The 20,938-nt window shown below is 38.7% G+C and overlaps 1 protein-coding gene across 2 annotated transcripts in view; it reads left to right on the top strand.

Moving 5' to 3' along the window:
- Positions 1 to 20,938, top strand: part of WDR7 (WD repeat domain 7) — a 258,462-nt gene that overhangs the window by 130,382 nt on the left and 107,142 nt on the right. For both annotated transcript variants that reach the window (XM_063128220.1, XM_063128219.1), the window contains one exon: positions 13,214 to 13,435. In XM_063128220.1, coding sequence (XP_062984290.1) covers positions 13,214 to 13,435 — 222 coding nt within the window. The remainder of the gene's footprint in view (positions 1 to 13,213; positions 13,436 to 20,938) is intronic.

The following is a 20,938-nucleotide window of genomic DNA, read 5'->3' as shown; positions in this document are numbered from 1 at the left end:
TACATTGATGGTGCTATATAAATAAATAATAATAATAATAATAATATCAAATACTATCCATTGTTTTGCCTTGCACAATCGTTTAGGGTTAGAATATCATAGATATTTGTATGTCACTGAAGAGCATTTTAATGCACGTTCATTTTTCTCTTTCCTGCTCCCCCCCCCCAATGTCTCTGCCTATACCTCACCTAGCAACTGCCTCTCTTCATAGCGAGGCTAGCCTAATACTTTCAGAACTGTGGTCTTAGATAATTGCTCTTATATTTTGCTAACGACATACTGCAAATTGTAGCCCCAGAATTATGCAGGGCAGAAAGTCCAGTATCTTGTCAATACCTGCGATATATTCAGAACTCACCTTGATAATCAAGGGCTGAAGGAATACAGAATGAGGCTCTGAGCAGAGGTTCATAATCCTTCAAGAAGTGGTATTATTGAACCTGGCACTAACGTGATGATGCTGTTTTGTCACTCTTCGAAAGCATATTACAGAAGAAAGGATCTAAATAAACACCTAACAAGTTCTCCCTTCCCACAGCTTTATTAATTTCATATACATTTTATGCTTGCTAAGTCTCCTGTAAAGGTATTTCTAGCTATTATTCTATGATGACTACAGGTTTGTGGGATAAAATTGTGTTGCCTTACATTTCTTACCTATGTGGGCTATTGCCTGCTTTTTCTCGTTCCTTTTTACAGAAACGATCAGAAAGTCTTGTGAAAAATACCTCTGTGTGCACTATATTGTTTTGGTTTAGGATTCTGTTTAAGCAATTTATAATAAAATTCCTCTGAAAGCATTTAATTAATTGTTTTCAGATATTATAAGTAAATAACAAGAAATGAGACATGGGGATTTTTTTAATAACAGGTATACAAGTGAATAAAATGTAATTTTTACATGGTCTTTGATATTTTACAGCACATAAAATGTCTTCAGTTGTTAAAAAAATTAACATTTTTTCTTTGTGGGAAAATATATTTTCAGTTTCTGTAAGACAATCCATTTTTAGTTTTTGATATTACTCTATCTCTTATTGATTTCCTGGCAAATCATGGCTATCTAATTTTACCTACCTTCTCATTGATTTCCAATAAGAATCTGGTCTGTTCATAAAGAATCAGGATAAGTTGCAACTCGATTTCAAAATGATTACAATTTAAAATAGTTTGTTACTCTTATACTTTTCAATAAAATAGTAATCATGCTTCAAAATGTAAAATCCAGAATACTGGTTTTATTGAAGTTTTACCAATGCCCAGTGAGGTTTGATACTCCAGAATGAATTGCTTTTATTGATCAACTTTTTGTAATCTAGCATATCTTTAAGAGCACGAGTCATTTTGGGAAAATATTTTCATATGTACTTTGATTTTTATCTAGTTGTAAGCTGTCATTCAGCATCTGGTAGGGTAGCCCCTAATTTAACTGTTGGACTTTAAACATTTGATTTGTTAGAGTGTGGTATATTTTAAAATTGCTATTACTTTATTCTGCTATTTTAACCAGCACCTGGAAAGCAAACCATTAGATAATAGGGCATCCTTAAGGATATGAAAATGTATCTGTATCACTGTAAAAATGTCATTTATTTTTATTCGTTCAGTTCAGAGACAAAATGTGAGGCTGTTTCTGCATAATGCAGTGTTACATAATGTCAAAGCTATCATAATTATTTATCAAATTCTTAATGCTTTTATGCATACATGTTATGTCCCTATGCTTCATTAAATTTCTCATATATTAATCTGTATTCTCATAGATCTATTTTAAATTGCATTTTATGTGATGTGTTTCTCTTGGCCTGGGGACTTTTTTTCCTCCTGTGGACCAGACATTTCTATGTATTGGAGAATGAGAATCCTAAAATGGATGAAGATGACTATTTCCCTAATACACAGTGAGAGCAGTGAGAAATAGTTCAAGACAAAATGGATTCTCTGCAGTTCTGTATGGAGCAGATAGACAGACTGTTTAATCAACAAGATTTTGTTTTTGTTTTTTTATACTGTCTACCCCACTCCTCCCAATGTTTGTTAGGAATTGATTTAATCCTGTTTCCACATTCTAAAGAATGTATTAAATCATAAATGCTACTTTTGTTTATGCATTACTAATATTGGTCAAAAAAATTTTACTTATAAATTACCAGCTAATATAGAAAAATCCTAGCTGTTTTTAATGTGCATTAATATTTTTTTTAATAATTATCATTGATAGCAAAGCTATATAATTCCCTAAATTGAGGACCCATTAACTACCTGATGCAGTTAAACACATTTAATATGTAAGTAGCTGAGATCTCACATATGAAGCCAAGTAAATGTATGTTTCCTTTTAAGAACATAAAAAGAAAATAAGAAGTGCCATGCTGGATCAGACCAAGGGTCCATCTAGTCCAGCACTCTGTTCACACAGTGGCCAACCAGCCATTGGTCAGGGATGAACAAGCAGGACATGGTGCAACAGCACCCTCCCACCCATGTTTCCCAGCAACTGGTGCACACAGGCTTATTGCCTTGAATACTGGAGATAGCACCCAACCATCAGGGCTAGTAGCCATTGATAGCCTTTGCCTCCAGGAATTTATCCAACCCCCTTTTAAAGCCATCCAGATTGATGGCCATCACTGCATCTTCTGGTAGTGAGTTCCATAATTTAACTATGCACTTTTTATAAGTGAATAACTTACAGATGCCAGTCTGCAAAGTGATACAAGGAGAGGGACTTTTTAGTGGTGGCACTCTGGTTGTGGAAAACGCTTCCCAGAGAACCTCGCCTGGCATTTACATTGTAGTCTTTTGGGCACCAGGTGGACAGTTTTATTTCCCCAAGCTTTTTAGTCCTTTGAGTCTAAAAACTGCTAGTGATTGTATTTTATGGTTTTAAGTTTTGCTTTGTGAACCACCCAATGAGGTTTACAAAGCAAAGGGCGGTATAGAAATGTAATAACCAAATAAACATGGCTGTACAAAGACGAATAAGAAGTATATTGTCTTGTGTGAGTTGTGGTAGTATCAGTAATAATTATGTGCTGGTCCTGTTCACTATATAACTGGATGCAGCAATCACAATATATTGAAGCATGCTTAGATTATGTTTTGTGAATTATTGTGTAAATTTCCAGAGGTTTAAAAGTTTTAACTCCTTAGCAAGAACTATATGGCACAGGTGATCATTGGTAGAACACTGTGGATAAATTTTAATCAATTATGAAAATGCTGTCTGTTTCCATCCCCAAAGATAACAAATACTGGAGTTGGGAATGGCTCAAATGACTACAGTTACATAAATCTGGAAGTGGAATAGCAAGTCATAAATGCATGAGTAAACATTAAAAAAAATAACTTCAGTTTTATATCTTGACAAGGCCATTGGTGAGTGAAAAGCTTACTAGCTCATTTAACCCTTCCCTGTAATGGCAGCAATTTCAAAGAACTTGAAAGCAGTAAGAGAGGAGAATTGTGTGCAAAGCTCACCTGTTGCCATAGCACGTCAGCACATTGTTAAAGTTAAGTGTATCCACATCCCTACGAGCTAATGAATACTTGGTAGTCTATACTAATACTTTAGTGGATGCTGAACAAGTTTAAATGTTAAGCTTTTTAGGAAGAATGAATGATGGCTAATGATTATTTAATGACAGATCTCTGGACTGAAAGGCACTTAGCACTCAAAGCGTACAGCAAAGCCTATTTCTCAGGGCTTCAGACAGGTTTATTTGGTCTCACCTTGAAGAGAACAGTGCTGTATTGATTTCATTGGTGTGGATTTAAACATGCTATTGGCTTAGAATAGCACCAACTATGCAGCAGAAAATCATCGCCTTAATCCTTATGGTTACTGTAAGCTACTATGAAAACGTTTTGGTTCCAGCTGCTTGGGAAATGGAAGCAAACTTTTAGTTTGAATATTGAACTTGATTTAAATCAAGGTTGGTGTCTTGTCATGTATGATGTGTATTACTGTTATACGAGTGTATCCAAGAACAAGTGGTTTTAATGCCATATTTATTTGATGCAGATTCTGCTGTATCCCATAGGTTCACAGTGGCTTACATGAATACATACAATTTCATATTTTTTTTAAAAAAAATTAAAATGTTCTATTTGTGAGGATGGAGGGAGATGCATAAATGGCTGCAGGGGAAGGGGGGAATCAATGAAAACCACTTCTCCCACCCCCCATTTTATTGGTAAGATTCTTCCACTAGGTCTGAAGACTTCTGTTGACAGAAAGCATTATTCCATTTATATCCTGCTTTTCCTTGTGAAGTTCAAGGTAGCTAATATTAGAAACATAAAATCTAATGGTTTTTAAATCAATCATGGGGATTTATTTATTTTGAGTTATATCCTGACTGCACTAAAGTTCATAATATCTGAGGAAGTAAGCTCTAGTTTGTGGAAGCTTATCCCACGCTAAATCATTAGTCTGTGGGCATGTCTACACCAGGAAAGGGGAGGGGGAGGATCTCGCAATATGCTGATTGCGAGATCCTCCCCCTCAGTCCACATGGGCCACGTGACATCCCAGGCATCGCACCCATCATGGCAACCATTCTTTTTACAGACAGAATCACTGGAGTGCACTTGTGCTCCAGCAAAAATTAAAAGGGTTTTTTTTTAAAAAAAAGCCCCACCCCTGTTCCCCTCCCCACCCCCAATGGGCACAGAGCACCTGAAGAGCTCTGTGCCCCATGCCTGGTTCCCGGCTCCTCACGTTTACTCACCCACACCTCCAGCAGTCTCGGGACAATTCCGAGGCTGTGGGAAAAATTGGGCTAAAAGCCATCCCGGTTATCCCGGGGAAATGGAGGGAACTTCTGGCCGATACGGTTACTGATGGAGCTTCTAAGTGCCAGTTACCTTCATTGACCCACCTGATCAATCTAAACAAAGGTTACCTCTTCCACTAGATACCTTCAAACACAACCTAAAGGTTCCCTTCTTAGCAACCATATCCAAGGCAGCCACAAGTGTTTTACGCTGAATGCACAGTTAACAAACCCATGGCTCTGCACTACAGAGTTTCATTATATTACAATATCACAGAGGTCACTCAACATATCTAAATCTTACGAAACATAAGCAAACCGGTGAAAACAGTGTTTCTTCACAGTGTCATAAGACTCTATTGTAATGTTTAAAGAACATGCTCATTTTCCCTCAACCTTATCAAATGCCAGCCAAGTTTCAAGAGATTGCACTTTTTCTGAAAAAGTTTCCAGACTAAGATCTGACAAACAACCAAGAAAAGGATTTTTGATCTGGAGGTAGTGTAGAGAGCATGCATAAATGAGGTGCCTTTGTTTCTTTGATTTTTTTTTTCATATAAGCCAACAGTCATCACTGCATTAAGTGATATTTTCCTGCGTAGCTGTCATGTTAATTCAGGCTGTAAATAGCCACACATTGTTCCCTAGGGTATGAATCCCTGTTACATGTGATTAGGCAAGGAAACCTTCCCGAAGTTGGTTGGTTATTCTGGTAGGCTAACAGATGACTACTAAGACAGGTGTGTGCGTGCACTGACAGGTTAAAAAATGTTTGTGTGCTAGTAGCTGCTATGGACTTACTTGTAAGGCTGCATTAAGTCTGCCCATCTAATTAATACTAGGTTAGTGAAAGATATATCCAAATTTAGTGACAGCTTTTCTCAATCATATTTTGCATCAAAGATACTATGTTGCTGCTGCTGCTGCTACTGCTGACATTAACTCTTTTGCCAAAAATTGTGACCTAGTGTAGAGTACAGAAGCTGGTGTAGAGCATAGAAGCTAAAATACTGAACCGTCAGCCAGGAACTCTCCTGTTCTGTTCTGAGCTCATCTTCCGTGAGGTTACTAGATAGCCTTAGGCAAGCCATTCTCTCACCTGTGCCTCCTCCTCCATCTGGAGATAGTAATGCTGGTCTTCCTTTCAAGTTTATAAAGTTTAAGATACACATATTTGTATTCACATGCTAAGTATTATTACTAAATCCAGTGTCATGTGAATGGACCTCTGCTCATGCTTCCCGCACTACTTCCTAATCTTCTCCAGAGGGTCCCCCAACCCTCCAGAGTAGTTATTAAGAGTGCGCTGTCTGTCTGCAGGAGAGGAGAAAACCATTTCTTGAGTTGTTTTCATTCTGCTTGCGGATAGCCGGATTTGGATTCAGCCCTTCAGCCCATTGCTGTTTATTATGCTATTTTTGTATCATTTTATTTGCTGCTGCTGTTTTTGCTATTAGCCACTTTGGCGGTCCCGTTGTTGGAACAGAAACTACGGGATGCAATGTTTTAAATATATAGAGATTCGTTATTATTTTTAATTGTTTAACAGTATTTATCCTTAACAGCACCTTTGTGCTTTGGGTCGCTGTTTCACTTCTTTGTATTTAAGGGAGGGGATGGGATATTAAGCTAATAGCAGATGTTAAAAGGAATAAAGATGAGTGGGTGATTGGACATTGAGCAAAGCAGACATGTGCATAAGAACAACAACAACAAAAGCTTGGCTACAATCAGTGTTTCACACATCCTGAGCTGCATTTGAAATTTTTTTAACTGTGGGTTGGTGCTTTTCATTCAGAGCACATACAACTGATAGCTAAGTGTAGTTTTGTCTCAGAAGTGGCACAACAGGAATCTTAGCACTTCACAGATGACAACACAGTAAACTTCCAATAGTTCAGGTCAGTAGATGGTGTCACATCTATATGAATAATTAAAAGACAAATAGCAATGCCTGTATAGCAAAGTTAATACACTGCATCACTGATAGGATTGGCTGTATTTAATGTCTAGTTTTGGTACTTCACAGGTCACCAATGTTCAGGACTGAAACAGCTTGTCTAGGATTTTCTTTTCTTTCTTTTTTTTGAAGGACCAAAACCTTACATTGATCCCAATTTATAAAGATGGGCTCCAGTATTTTATTTATTTATTTATTTATCATATTTATACCCCGCTCCTCAGCCAAAAAAGGCTCTCAGAGCGGCTTACACTCTGTGGTGACTTGTGGGGGTCACCACAACATGAGGAACTGTATTAAAGGGTCGTGGCATTAGGAAAGTTGAGAACCACTGGTGTAGAGTTTTGATTGTGCACCAGGTGCTTCTGGATTAGGAGAGGCTGTGTGTGAAGTCTGGTCCCGATCCTGTGAACTTCCAAGGGTGGATTTGTGGCCCCTTCCCCTTTTTTTGTGCACCTGGGATTTTGCTCCTTGTAGCCCCTGATATAATGAATGGGTGAAACAGTGCTACTGCTTGGGTGGGAGGACTGCATAAGGACAGAGGGATGGACAGATTGGGCACAGTAGCTTATTAGCCTGGTTGTGTGGTGGGGCATCGTGGACTATTAAAAAAAAAAAAGCTACTGTGTGTAGCTTATTATGCCACGATGGACTAAAGTGATGTCAAAAGGCAGCCAAGGTCTCTTTAACCAAACCTCTTCTGCAGCATCTGTCCATTTATTTTATTTTTTATTTAAAATTATTTTTAGGCTGCCTCTAAGGGTGGGACCCTCTCAAGGTGACGTTCAAGATTTAAAAACAACAACAACAGTCAAAGTGGTTACAATAAAAAAAACCCAATAAGAACATATTCAGAAAAAAAATCCATACAATCTGTCAATTATATCTAGAAATCTATATAGTAGAACTGTTCTGCTTAGCAGTTAATCTGTTCGAGTAATTGATTTGATAACCTTTTGATCAATTACAAGGGTGTTCTCAGTTGAGCGGCAGAGTCAAAAAGAATTTGAATCATTTTTAATACAAGGAGATATAATCACCACATCAGAAGAGGCTTCCTGCCTTCTTACCATATGAGCATACGTCACCTTTAATAACAAAAGTGTACTTTGTTAAAATTCAGTATGATTTACTCCTTGTACAGATTTTTTCAGATGTAATAGATTAGATAGTCAAAGAATTGAAACTCATTGATTAAGCAATGTGCTGCTTAATCATATGTATGTTTACTTTGGAAGTAAGGCCCTTTGAGGTCAGTGGTGCTTACTCCCAAGTAAGTGTGCATATGATTGCAGCCTAACTTGTCTTTAAATGCACCAGTTTTAACTTAGAGATTGGATAGCTGTCCTATTACATGGTGAATTCCATCATATTGAAGAGATACTAGCAGCGTACAAAACTTGGAGAATACTGGGGTCTGTTCCCATACTTAGTGATAAACTTTGCCATAGGGTGGTTGTGCTATGTTAGCTTTGTGCTTTTCCTTGCTTCTCATTCTTCTTAGCATATTTGCCACTTGAGTTGTGGACTGGGCCCAGTGGACTGAGATGGTATTTTCTTAGGCATATAGATCCAAGGTAAAATACCCACCTGAATACTGATAAATTGGCAGAAATTAGTTTTCAAAGATACATTGCATTCACCTTGCTCTTACGCAAGTTTAAAAACTTTACTTGCTAGCGTTATACCATATTAAAATATACCCATCGAAAAAGAATAGGAAGCAATGTGCAATTTTTCAATATGAATGTCTTTGCGGGCAGGGGATGGAGACAAGTATTACTCTTCCTCTGCCTCTTTCTCATACTTTAGTGGGAAGGGGAGGAGCAATGAAACCCTAGTGCTGTTCAAACTTATTTGCTACTCCTTTACGGAGTATTTGAAGGATATGAAACTGCTGTATACAGAGTCGGACTGTTGGTCCACCTAGTACAGCATTTTTGTATGCAGTTTCCACAAACATGCACATTTTTGTAAGTACATTTCTCTTAAGATATGCCTTTTTGTATGCATTTTCACTATTATATGCATTTTTCTTCACATTTGTTGATCAAAGTGCGAAAATCAAAGGTTAATTTGTACTAAAACATACACCCACCAAATGTCGCCCTCCCCCATCCCTAGTAGATACATTTATATTCCGCTGTTCATCCTCACAAAATTCCCAGAGGAGCTAACAATTAAAAGCAAGCTCTTAAAAAAAAGCAATAAACATTACTAAAACATTAATTGAGTATTATAAGAGCAAAGCATAATTAACAGAGGTAGATGTTTAAATTGTTGGTTGTTTTATTATGCTCTTCATGATTTAAATTTTTGTGAACCGCCCAGAGAGCTTCGGCTATTGGGCGGTATAGAAATGAAATGAAATGAAATAAATAAATAAATAAATAAATAAATAAATGTTAAAGCCACATGTAATCGAAGCCAGTAAAATAAAATAGCAGCAGCTAAAAGGCCTCAACAAATAAAAAAGTTTTCATTATACCAAGAAAGTTGATTCCAGTTTAGTCTCTCTAGGGAAGGCATTTCAAAGACAGAGTACCACCAGTGAATCACTGCTCACCTCACCACAGATGCGGGGTGGGAGAGAGTCCAAAGAAGGGCATCAGAGGAAGATCTAAGGGTCCAGGCAGATTAATATGGAGTTCAGTTGTCCTTGAAATCCTCTGGGGCTTTAAAGGTCAGAACAAGCAGTTTTGCTTGTGCCTGGAGTCCAGTGCATTTTTACCCCCAAAATTGCTGAGATATGATGGAAATGCCCAATCTAGCTGATAATCTAGATACTGTTTTCAAAGGTAGCCTTCTGTACAAGGCATTACAGTAATCCACATGAGATATTATCAGAGCATGGATAACCATGGCTAGTCTATCTCTTTGTGGTTGCAGTCCATGTGACGGGGTGTCATAGTGGTCACCTGAGAAGTAAGTTTTACAAAGCGAAACAAAGAAACAAACAAAAAAACCTCACCTATTCAGACTCCTAAGGTGTGTTTTTATAATAATAATTTGATCTGGCATTTACATCTCCAACTTTTTAATACCTAATACTATAACAGAATACTGTCATGTGCCTAACAGCAGATATAAAGTATCTGGGGGTAGTCCATCTCCCATAAAATAGCCTTTTGCCTTAATTCAAATCCATTGATTCCTGTTCCAGTTAAACCTGTAGAACTTAATATGTCTTTTAATCCTTTTATTGTAAGCTAGGATAAAATTAATTTTACACTAGGACTGTGCAAAGCCAATTAACATGATCTTTAGAGTTATTTAGTAAAGTGCTTCAAACTGTTAAATTTATCCTGACCTCTTGGTTGCACTCCCTGACTGCTTTTTAAATGAAGTAATCAATATATTGCAACCTTTTAAACAGCTTAAACTTTTTTTCCAGATTTTTCTTGCTATATTTTATTTAAACAGATTAGGAATGAAAAATACACACCCATGCTCTTAGACCATTCTGCTAAAACTGTTGGCTTTTTGTTTCAGTAGTAGGCATGTTTTGAAATCATTTTAAATGTCCACTTTGCTAAAACCAAGCAAATAATGAAGAAATCTGTCACTTCCATTTACTTAGTGCATAGAAAGTGTGCTATCTCTACAACTTAAATGCAGAAACCTTCCCCCTTCTACAGCGTAGCTTCTGTTTTCCACATAGGGCTATTTGAGGTTATTAATTTTCTCACTGTGATAGGGTGATCAACCGTCCTGTCAAGAAAATGGATCTTCGTGTCACCCTTTAGCATGATTAAACGGAGGCACATCACTGTGAGAAAATACCAAATTTTCACGAGACAAATGAAACTTGTAGCGAGGACAACTTTTATAGACATTATTTCATTTTAAAATCTCCCATTTGGCTGTGGGTTTATTTGTTGGGAAGGGTTGCCATTAATTGCATGTTCCTACTAATAACTCAAAAGACAGTAAAGGCAAACACTCTGTTTCACACCTAAATCTCACTTATATATACTGCAAAATATTATCTCGTGTGCTTCTGTGTACAGAATTCCATTTGCATTAATCATGTTGCTAATGAGTCTTTCTGACACTTTCCCTTTTCTGTCCTAACCCACCACCGTTGGCCTTTCTGGCATCAAACATTTGTGGCTTTTAAGCACAGTTGTGGAATGCTGAAATCTCTTCAAGGCGTCACTCGCTTCAAAGTGCTTCATGCATAGCCTTTTGTTAGGTGTAACTTGCAAAATAAATGCGTCTTAACATCCTTTAAGGAAACCTCAGACTAGAGAATCAACATAGATTTCAAACTTTGGAAGCAGGTAACACGTTGTTATGTCACCCCCTTGTTTGTGGAGGTTGAGAAATACAGTAGGTTTGCTAAAACTTGACGTATAGTCTCTGGATGTAAATGGGCATTTGGTCATAAATGTGTCCCAGTCAAGAAAGGGTTAACTTGAGGTTGCTTTAATCAAAGAAAAGGAAGAGCAACAGGAGTTTGGCTTTTTGTTTTTAGAGGGCGGCGGGGGGGGGGGGGAGTTTGCCAAGTGCCTCTGTTGTTTAATTTCCTACTGGAAGCAGCACATGTGTGAGGCTTCTCCCCCACCCCCATACACACACACACACACACACACACACACACACACCCTTTCTTTTCTTTAAACAGTGACCATTGCAGAGGCTGAGTGGCTGGGGTCAATGCCTTGCCTATTGATCAGTATCCCTGCAGTCCCCAGCTCCAGCATCTGCTTCATTGGCTTCTTTCAGTGCCTGCTTCAGTACATTAGAATAGAAATCCATAACCAGAGCTGTGCTCATCCGAGCAGGGGAAGAAACTAAATTAAATGGTATAAAACAATCTTGGATCAGGAGTTTGTGCCAATTCATCTTGATCTAAGATGTCACACCGGGCTCTCTGTCTGAGCACCTGTGCTAGGAGGCAGCCATAGTGAAAATAGATGGAGCTACGATCATTCATTTGTCAGCTAAGGAGCTCGGCAGCGGTTAGCAATTCCCTTCTGCAGAGGTCAGCTGACAGAACAATCAGTGCAACTGCAGAATGGAGCTTTCCTCTGAACTATTGTTATGGAGCATGCTTCTTCGGGGTGGGGGGGGGGAGAGCGGGGTGGTTTCCTTCCAGATCATTGTGTTCGGCGTGAAGTGAATTAAAAATGGATCCGTTTAGGCAAACTCCAGTTGCAGTTTACGTTGCATTTAACGGTAGTGATTATATATACAAATGGCAGACAATTAAAATGGTTACGTATCGCTTGGTGTAGAGTCCATTTTCATCCTTCTCCTGCAGAAGGTGACTATTGATTTTATTGTTTTATTTTTTTTAGCTCCTTTCTTTCTCATTGTTAAAGATCACCCCACGACCACTCACCCCTTTGGGTGTAAGACTATCAGAGCTAGAGCTGAACTGGGAATCGGTTTTCGTAACCAAGATTCTTAGGATTTTTTTTTTCAAAGGAAAAGAAGAGAAATTTCTCTTGCTACAGCTTGGGTGTACAGTAGCAGACCTTTATATTAATTCACACTTCTTTAATCTTCAGACCTACTAATTCTTCTTGAGCACCAAGTGGTCTCCTCTGACTTCTCTCAGAAGAGATTTAACGGCACACTGTTGTAGGGAAGGGGATTTTTCTTTTCTTTTAGCACATTGTTTGGAATATATGGAAATGGGATTCCTGGCATGTGAAAGGAGTTATAAATGTATCTCAAATACAGATGTCAAAAATAACTTAATTTTAAGAAGCAGTGTCTTTAATTGTTGTAAATCACAAGTCTTGAAGCCTTGTGTGCTTATTGTTTAAGCAGGTATTGATATTCTTCTGTTGTTTTTGTACAGGGTCATCTAGTATTTGTGATCTTTTGTACCTAGGTTTGGAGTGCCTCGGAAGGTATCCTACTCGTGCTTTCAGCTGTAGTATCATCCAGAAGCCATCTATAATTACCTTAAAGAATCATGTGTCCCATCTCTTGTATGCCCTTGACCCCAGGGCCAGTCTGCCTTTGGAAGTGAAACCTAATGCAAGGGAGAGGGAATCTTCCAGTCTGATAATTATCTAGCCTTTCTTGTTACAAATGGTTACTTCTCAGCATTAGTGTTCAGCTACTGTTTAAAAGCTCATGTTTCCTTTGTTTGGGCCCTCTTGCAACATGGCTTTTTTTTTTTTTTTGCACACTGCTTAGTTGCACGGGAGGACTCCATGCTGTGGTTCTTTTTCATACCAACTTTGCTTTAGTAGCTATGCTAACACAGGAAAGGGTGCACTGTGGATTCCTTCCAACTCTAAGTCTGGCAATACTGAGCAGGTGGAAATGAGCTGCACTCCAGTGTCTGCACACCACTAAAGATAAGGCTTGTGGGAGGTGGAGTCCTGTAGACTTTCACTTGCACAGTGAAAGGACCATCAGATTTGCTGAGGCCAAAACTATTAACCTCTAGTAGAAGCAAATAGCAATACTACTTGATCATCATCCTAATGTTCTTTATGTTGCATTGCAGCTTCTCTGTCTGGGCTTCCACAAATGAAAAAAATATCTATGTCATACGAAGAGAGACGAAAACAAGCTACTGCTATTGTTCTGCTCGGAGTAATTGGAGCAGAGTTTGGAGCAGAAATTGAACCTCCAAAGTTGCTGACCAGACCACGCAGTTCTAGCCAAATTCCTGAAGGGTTTGGTTCAACAAGCGGTGGATCCAACTATTCTTTGGCAAGGCATACTTGTAAGTATCTTTCTTCTCCCTTCCACCTTTAGTGAGATTTTTTTTCTAAAGGTGTGCTACTTCATAGGTTCCATTACATTATGGCCCTTTTTAGTTCTCCCACTATGGGAACTATCCACTGCAAGGCTTGAGCTTTCATGCCCCCCCTTCTCTTCATTCTTCCACCAGATGTGATTGAGAGTAGAAGTTTTCCATTTCAAACTAACAATAGTTTCCTGTGATGTCCGAACTCAGAACTGTGGTTTCTTTAATGACAGCAAGCCAGATTCCTAGCTTTATGCTCAATAACCACAGTTTAAAAAACACACAGCATAAAATCAAAGACATCTGCTTTCGATCACCAACTCTGGTGCATAACAGAGAATTATTGGGGAGCTGGGGTGCGAGATTCAATTACCATCCCAGGTCATTCTCATAGAGGGAAACCATGGTCTCCTATTACAACTGAACTGGGCTTATGTCTTGACTGATAGTTGTTAATAGTCTAAACGGAATTAAGAACAACCAAAAGCAGATTTTTCAATGTGCAAATACCAGAAAATAGCTTTCTGCTGCCAATCATGTGCACTAAGTTCCTAAAAACTTTGAATTATTTTAAATATTTATAGAGTTTACTAATTAGTCTTTGTTGAGCTTGCACATATATTTGCATATGCATGTATATAATATAGTGATCGCAATGGAACACAGGCTATCTTTGCTAATCAAAGGCAAGTTCTATAGACACATCCCCGGCGATAGCACTTCAGGTTTCAGTGGGATGGAGGAGGAGATATTTTAGTTGTGGGGGTGGAGGGAATAATGATTCACAGCAAGGCTCAAAGTTGTACTTTTGGGATATATTTAAGATAAAATTGCAGAAAGGAAGTGTATTTTAAGAGCATTTGTTGAAGTTGCAATGTGGATCTGTCAAAACAATCGCATGCAGGTAGACTGCTGAAGGGTCCCTGCAGGCACATAGTTTCCAGACTATTCAAGCAACAGGAGCAAACCCCTTATTACAAGGGAAGGCAGCCCCATTCTCTTACACCTCCCCACAGTTGTCCTGCCTTTTTCCCTGTGAGAAGGTTGTTTCCCACCCCAATATAGTTTTTATCCAGACCCTGGGTATGCCCCATTCAAGTCATCTCAAAAGTATATTATATTTGGCACAACTCTGCATCACCAACATAACCTCTGAATTGTAGTCATTCTCAATACCCTAGGGTGACTACAATTATACATGACAGAAAAGGAAGAAAGAGATATTTTCCAAACCCAGAACATCACAACTGACTCACCCAAGTAGAAAATCCCAAAATAACCTTCATAAACTACAGAACTCTGCTTTGAACCCATTGACAATATTTTCTCTTAGAACTGTTCAGGGAAACCATTCTATAATTTCACATTCACTAAGATTTATTATTATTTTTACTGGCTTCCAGCCTCAATTTATGACCAGATTGTAGCCATTAGCTCTTGAACCAATGGTTCCTCTAGCAATCATCCTTCTGTTGAGTTACCCCACTGACTGATGTATTTGTAGAATCTTGTCTTTTTGGCTGCTTTTTTCCTGCTCCGTCTTTGTTCCTTATAAACCTGAAAGCAACTGGTTCTAGAATTGTCTTTTATACCAAGGATACCTTAAAAAAAACAGTCAATTGCAGAAAATTTTTATACAAGAAAGCTTTGTATGACTACCCAAACCTCAGGGAAGTTACTCAGTTTATGGATATTGTAGTAATTGCCAAAATAATTCCACAATCTAGTGGCCTTGGATAAATTACTAAAAGTTACCATGATACACCTTCATTATATTGAATCTAATGAAGCTGAATGCTCTATGGTATGTCTACTTTTTCAGTCCAGATGCACTTGTTGCTTCATTCTTAATTCTTAATGCAAACATCATTTATGAAAATTTAAATCCAGTTCCTTGCCCTCTTTTATTTGCACAAGTCAAACTGAATGTCAAGACATTAAATTGTACATATCCCTCCCCTGCCCCATACTGAGAGCCAGTGCCTCATTCAGATTTTAGATCTTCTGTCCATGAAGTAGTGTGCTTCATAACCTGGGTCTGTTGATAACAAGGATTATAATTTCTAAAATGAGCTAATCTCCTTTGGGAGTACTATTGTCCCCAACTCAAGTCCTCCTCACTTCCTCTTTTCACAATAACCCTGTTAAGGCATTTGTCTGAACTCGTACAGGCTAAACATGTGTAGTTGATTGGGGCCATGCATGCTGGCCCACCCCCTCAGTTCCCAACAACATCTCCACGTTGGACAAGGAGGTCTAAAGAGGAATTCTACTCATGTTCTCACAACACAGCAAGGTCTGGAAACAAGGGGGTGGGCCTAACATGTGCAGCCCCATGCCTCTAGACACGTTTAGCCTTTGTGAATTCAGGTGAATGCCTGAACAGGGCTACTATGAATGACTGAATGAGGGGTTAGGGTGGGATGGAGGTGGAATTCTTGAATGTCACTGCTCTTCTGCATCTCTGGTCTGAGGACCACTGTATATTTAGACCTTTCCATTAGAAAGCCTTCAGTGTGTTGGCTGTGCCAATAGTTTATACATCTTTACTCTTTTCTTCTTCCTCCTCCTCCTCCTTTAATCATCTTCATCACCATCATCTGGAGTGGGTATTGAGATCAGTGCATTTCCTGTTTTACTTTTCACAATATAAATATCACGACCCACCCTTTTGGGAAAACATCTATGTACACTATTTTTTATTTGAAATTTTTGTACTATGTTCAGTTGTCTTAACATACATTTCCCTTGCTGGGATATCATCAAGGGAAATGTTTTGTTTTGTTTTCAGAAAAAGGTTGTGCTTCTCTGTAATATCTCCACTGGAAAAAAGTCAGAGGTAGTGCTTAGAGGTTTGATGCAGACATTTCCATACAGCAGTAGTACATTTTCACCTTTTACAAATCCCATACATATTTGTAAGGGCTGGTCTATAATCAGAAGTACACAGTCTATTTTGTTGGGGTTTGTGCTCTCTCCCAGCAAAATCCGTCCCCCACAATGGAAATGCACAAAGAACATCTTGACAGAGTGAGGTTACTTATCATTAATTGTAGTTCTCTGAGAGACTGAGTGTTGCCTCTCTATAATCACATTTGTTGACCCCTTTGCCTTTTCCCTCGAGTGCTGCTCCCCCGCAAGGAAGAGCATAGGCTCTCTCGAGCACAACTGCAAATGTATGATACCACAGGTCCCTTTGGGATTGAAAGTATTGGCTGCCCCATATCTCAAGTGAACTCTGGATAATGCTTGTAGTAGACCATGTTCATTCCGTAAACGTCATAACACCACAAATACTTGAATGCTTCTTCTTATCCATGAATAGTGCTAAGAATTCAGAAAGCAAATTAGCATCTGGAATTCTCTTCCAGGACTGCTTGAGATATATAGAACATGATTGGGGATTAGTGCCTGGTTGAAGACTGAGGTAAAGGTAGATTCAGATGACCACTTATTCCCACCATGGCTTTTTTTTCCACTCACCAGATATGTGCAACCAAGTCATGTTGAAGAATCCTTGCACAATTGGCTTCACGTCTGCCATGCTTGTTTGCCAGCTTTCAAAGTTCTGTCCTATGAAGTAGAGCATTTGTGGGCTCCTTTCTCATGAACCTTGTATGTGTCTCTATTTAGATTGTCTTGTGTGTTAACAATCTAGATTGTTGTAAACCACTGTGATATTTTTTGGTTGCTTTATTAGTTGCTTTTTAGCTAAATAAGCTCTAAAAGTAATTGTTGAATAAATAATAATAATAATAATAATAATAATTGTCATGGGTTAACATTGCTATACCACAGCATCCTCTGATGGAATGACTGGCAATTAAACATGGAGGTCCTGAACTCCCTGGGTCTTCAGGAAGCTGGTCAAATTCATTGAGCCAGGAGTCCCAGGACTATGTATCTTCCAATCATTCACCCACCAGTCAATAAATGAATAGCTGGTTGACCTCCAAGCCTACCTGGCATTTTTTTAAATTCTGTGAGAATCAGCATATGTTAGATTTGACGTGGTAAGCTTTCTTTCTTATTATAAAGTAGGTTGTACTTTGTAACATGTTACTTATATTTGTGTGTCTCTTGTTTTGTCTAGAAAAATGTGTATCCTTATTCATTCAGCTTCTGAAGTCACTATTGGGTGTGGGCAGTGGGCCTCGTTAACCAACTACAGGTAGTTGCTGGAGGCACCAGTTCCTTGATCTTTCTGTGCCCAGTTGTTTTATGATCCCTGATGGACAGAAGTGTGCATTTATATCTTCTTCAGTGTTGCTCAGGAGACCTCCTTTTGCAATTGCATAGCAATGAATTCCAGCAGAACTAAATTGCCTAAAGAATCGAGGGAGGAAACAGACTCTACAGACACCCAAGTGCTAGATCTTCACCGTTTAACTGGCTTAACCTTCACTCTGAAATAGTATTCCATACAAAAGAAGGAAAAGAAAAAAATCCCCACGAGTGCAAAGCTGGCATGTCAGGAAGAAAGGCTAGACTACAAACTCCTCCCTGATATTCCATTTTTGTGTGTGCAGTGAATGTTTTATCTACAAGAGCATTCAGTGACCTGAGTCACCACCTGTGGTCTGGAGGGTACAGCCAAGAGCCAAGTTTACAACAGACCTATGCCAAAGTTATAGGAATAGTGTATGGCAGCCAGGCAATAAGGAAAGTTTCTTCCAGTTCTGGAACTTACTTTTGTGTTACCAAAACAATTGCATTTTTAAATTTCAGTCTCAAGCCTTTTTTGCTTGATGTTGGTTTTCCTGGTATTAATGCTTTGCCGTTCATTCATGCTGATTTCAGGGGGAAATTCAACAAGTATCCAGCATGCTCCATCTGCACAGTCACAAGTAGAAAGGTTGAATTTCTCAAAACATGAACCAGTATGAAAACGAGAACTTCTCTGCATTATCTAATAACGTACAAAATACCCTGGACATAAAAACAAGGCAACCAACAACCATAATTGTATAATTGTGCCTCTTACCTGGGAGTACAACTAGTCCTCTCTCATTCACCTCCCCCATCTTTCAGATTTCTTTTGTTGGGTTGTTGGGTTTCATTTTGGCTTCGTACGATTGAGCAGTTTCTGTTAGAGATTGAAAGGGTGTATGATGTATGGACAGAAGTAGAAGCAAATGTATAGGGAACACAAGAAAGTACACCTGTTCTATAAGCAGTAGGAATCAGAAGTTACACATACATTTCTGATGTGATTCAAAGCATATATATGGTGTCTAGCACAAACTCCCCTATACCTTTTTGTATGAAATCCCCGCACAAGAGACTACCTATACCTGTAAATTTCATCCACCAGATCAAACAGCAAAAAACATTAATTCCAATTATAGTCAATGGGAGGTACAAAGCTTTGGATTTTCTAATCGAGATTTGGATTTGACCCTGAATCTTATTGGACTGAGGTGAATCTGGTTGTTTTCCAAATTGGGGACCAAACTGAATCATGTGGTCAGTGAATACCCATAGATAAATAAATAATAAATAGCCCTTTCTCTTGTCTGTGTCTTGCTGCACAGCAAGATACCAAGTGAACACATCTAATGCAATTCTGCTGTTGATACGAAGCAGGACCGGCCTCTGTACGTTACCTGGATGGGAGATCGCTTAAGAGCAAATAAAGATGCCTTCATACTGGTTTATCTAACTCAGTATTTTTATTCTGACTGGCAGCAGCGCTCTGCATTCTCACTGAAAGGTTCTTCCCAACCCTACTACTCAAGTGAGCACTCTGCCACCGATTTGTGGCCCTTCGCATGAAAACTGCTTTGAGCTATCCATAGGAACAGCAATGTATAATAAGGAGAAATGTCCTTCAATGTAAAGAGAATCTCTGGCCTAATCTACACCAAACAGGATATAGCACTATGAAAGTGGTATGAAAGCGGTATATAAAAGGCTGGAGCCACACTACTGCTTTATATAGTGGTACTGAAGTACACTGACAATTGTTGGGGACATGACACATCTACACCAAGCAGGATATAGCTCTATGAAAGTGGTATACGATATGTGTCAATGGGCCCCAACAGTTGTCAGTGCATTTCAATACCACTATAAAGCAGTAGTGTGGCCCCTGCCTTTTATATACCACTTTTCATAGTGCAATATCCTGCTTGGTGTAGATGAGCCCTTAGTATGACAAAGTTTAAGAAGCCCTGACATATAGAGACGTGATGAAAATACAAATTATACACCAAAATACAGCAACTTAATTTGCAATAACAACCAGAAAGTAGTTATTTTGATAAGCAAGCATCTCATTGATTTTAATGTAACATGTAAAACTCTATCACATGCTTACCTGCTGTTATGTTTAGTGCCAATTAATTGTGATATTTCAGCTCCATAAGGAAGGATGTGATTCTTTAGGAATTCACACAGTGACCTTGCCTGACATCTCACATTAATCTCTGTTGACCTTACAAATGGTTCATGAGATATTTAATTATAAAATGCCACATAAAGAATTTCTCATTAAAGATTCACCACATCACACCCAAACAGCAGCTAATGCTATGTTTATAAAGTTAATGGGCTGATAAATCTGAATGACTCTTCTGTCCTGAATATGAAAATACTTGGTTCAGTCATTAAAGCAGTGTATTTTTCAAACGTTTTGCCATCAATACAGCTATTAATGATAAGCATTTTGCACTTCAACTCAGTCAATGTCATGTTCAAAAAGATTATCAGTCGAGTTTTTTGGGTTTTTTTTTTTACAAAATACATTATCCACATTTCTAATCCGCCTCACTCATAAAATTCAAAACTCCTAACAAATCAGACATCCTGTCCGTTAAAGGTTCAATCCTGATAACTCTGACCAAGCTCAAATAAAAAGACATTGCAGTGTAATGCACATTCGGAAGATCTGTCTGCATTCAGGCCCAATCAACTTGCTTTCGTACATTTCCAAATCACAGCTAGATGCTTCAGTAAGCACTGAGATGACAGGGGACCAAGTCAGATGGAAAGAGAATTTGGTGTTGACATCATCATACTGAGGGCACTGAACTCGGATCTTATACAAACTGACCGGGGCAGTAAGGGGCCGTAGTCCACAGTGTTGGCTTCTGGGAAGTGAAGATGGCAAACAACTGTCTGATGTGATATCACATCATGCATTTCTTTAACTATACGTTACGGCGAAGAAGAGGAATTCTGTACGAGAGTTTCCACTTTAGGAAGCCATCCCATGTTTGTTGTCATGTCTACTACCACCTTTAGCATAATGCTTGAAATTAATTACATGGATTCAGCAACTTGCTGTGCCACAGGACACAGACAAAAGTAAGTGCTAGGGGTGTGAACCACCCACAAGATTCGGTGCCAGTCTCAATTTGTAAAACAACCTGAATCACTTTGGATCGATTTGGGGGCTCCCCAATTCAACTCAGGTCCAAATGTGAATCTCGATTCAGGAATCCAAAGCTTCATGCCTCCCATTTGCTGGAAATCATC

The sequence above is a fragment of the Elgaria multicarinata genome, chromosome 6 (genome assembly GCF_023053635.1).
Source record: "Elgaria multicarinata webbii isolate HBS135686 ecotype San Diego chromosome 6, rElgMul1.1.pri, whole genome shotgun sequence".
In the NCBI taxonomy this organism is placed as follows: Eukaryota; Metazoa; Chordata; class Lepidosauria; order Squamata; family Anguidae; genus Elgaria; species Elgaria multicarinata.
This window is presented reverse-complemented; position numbering and strand designations above follow the sequence as displayed.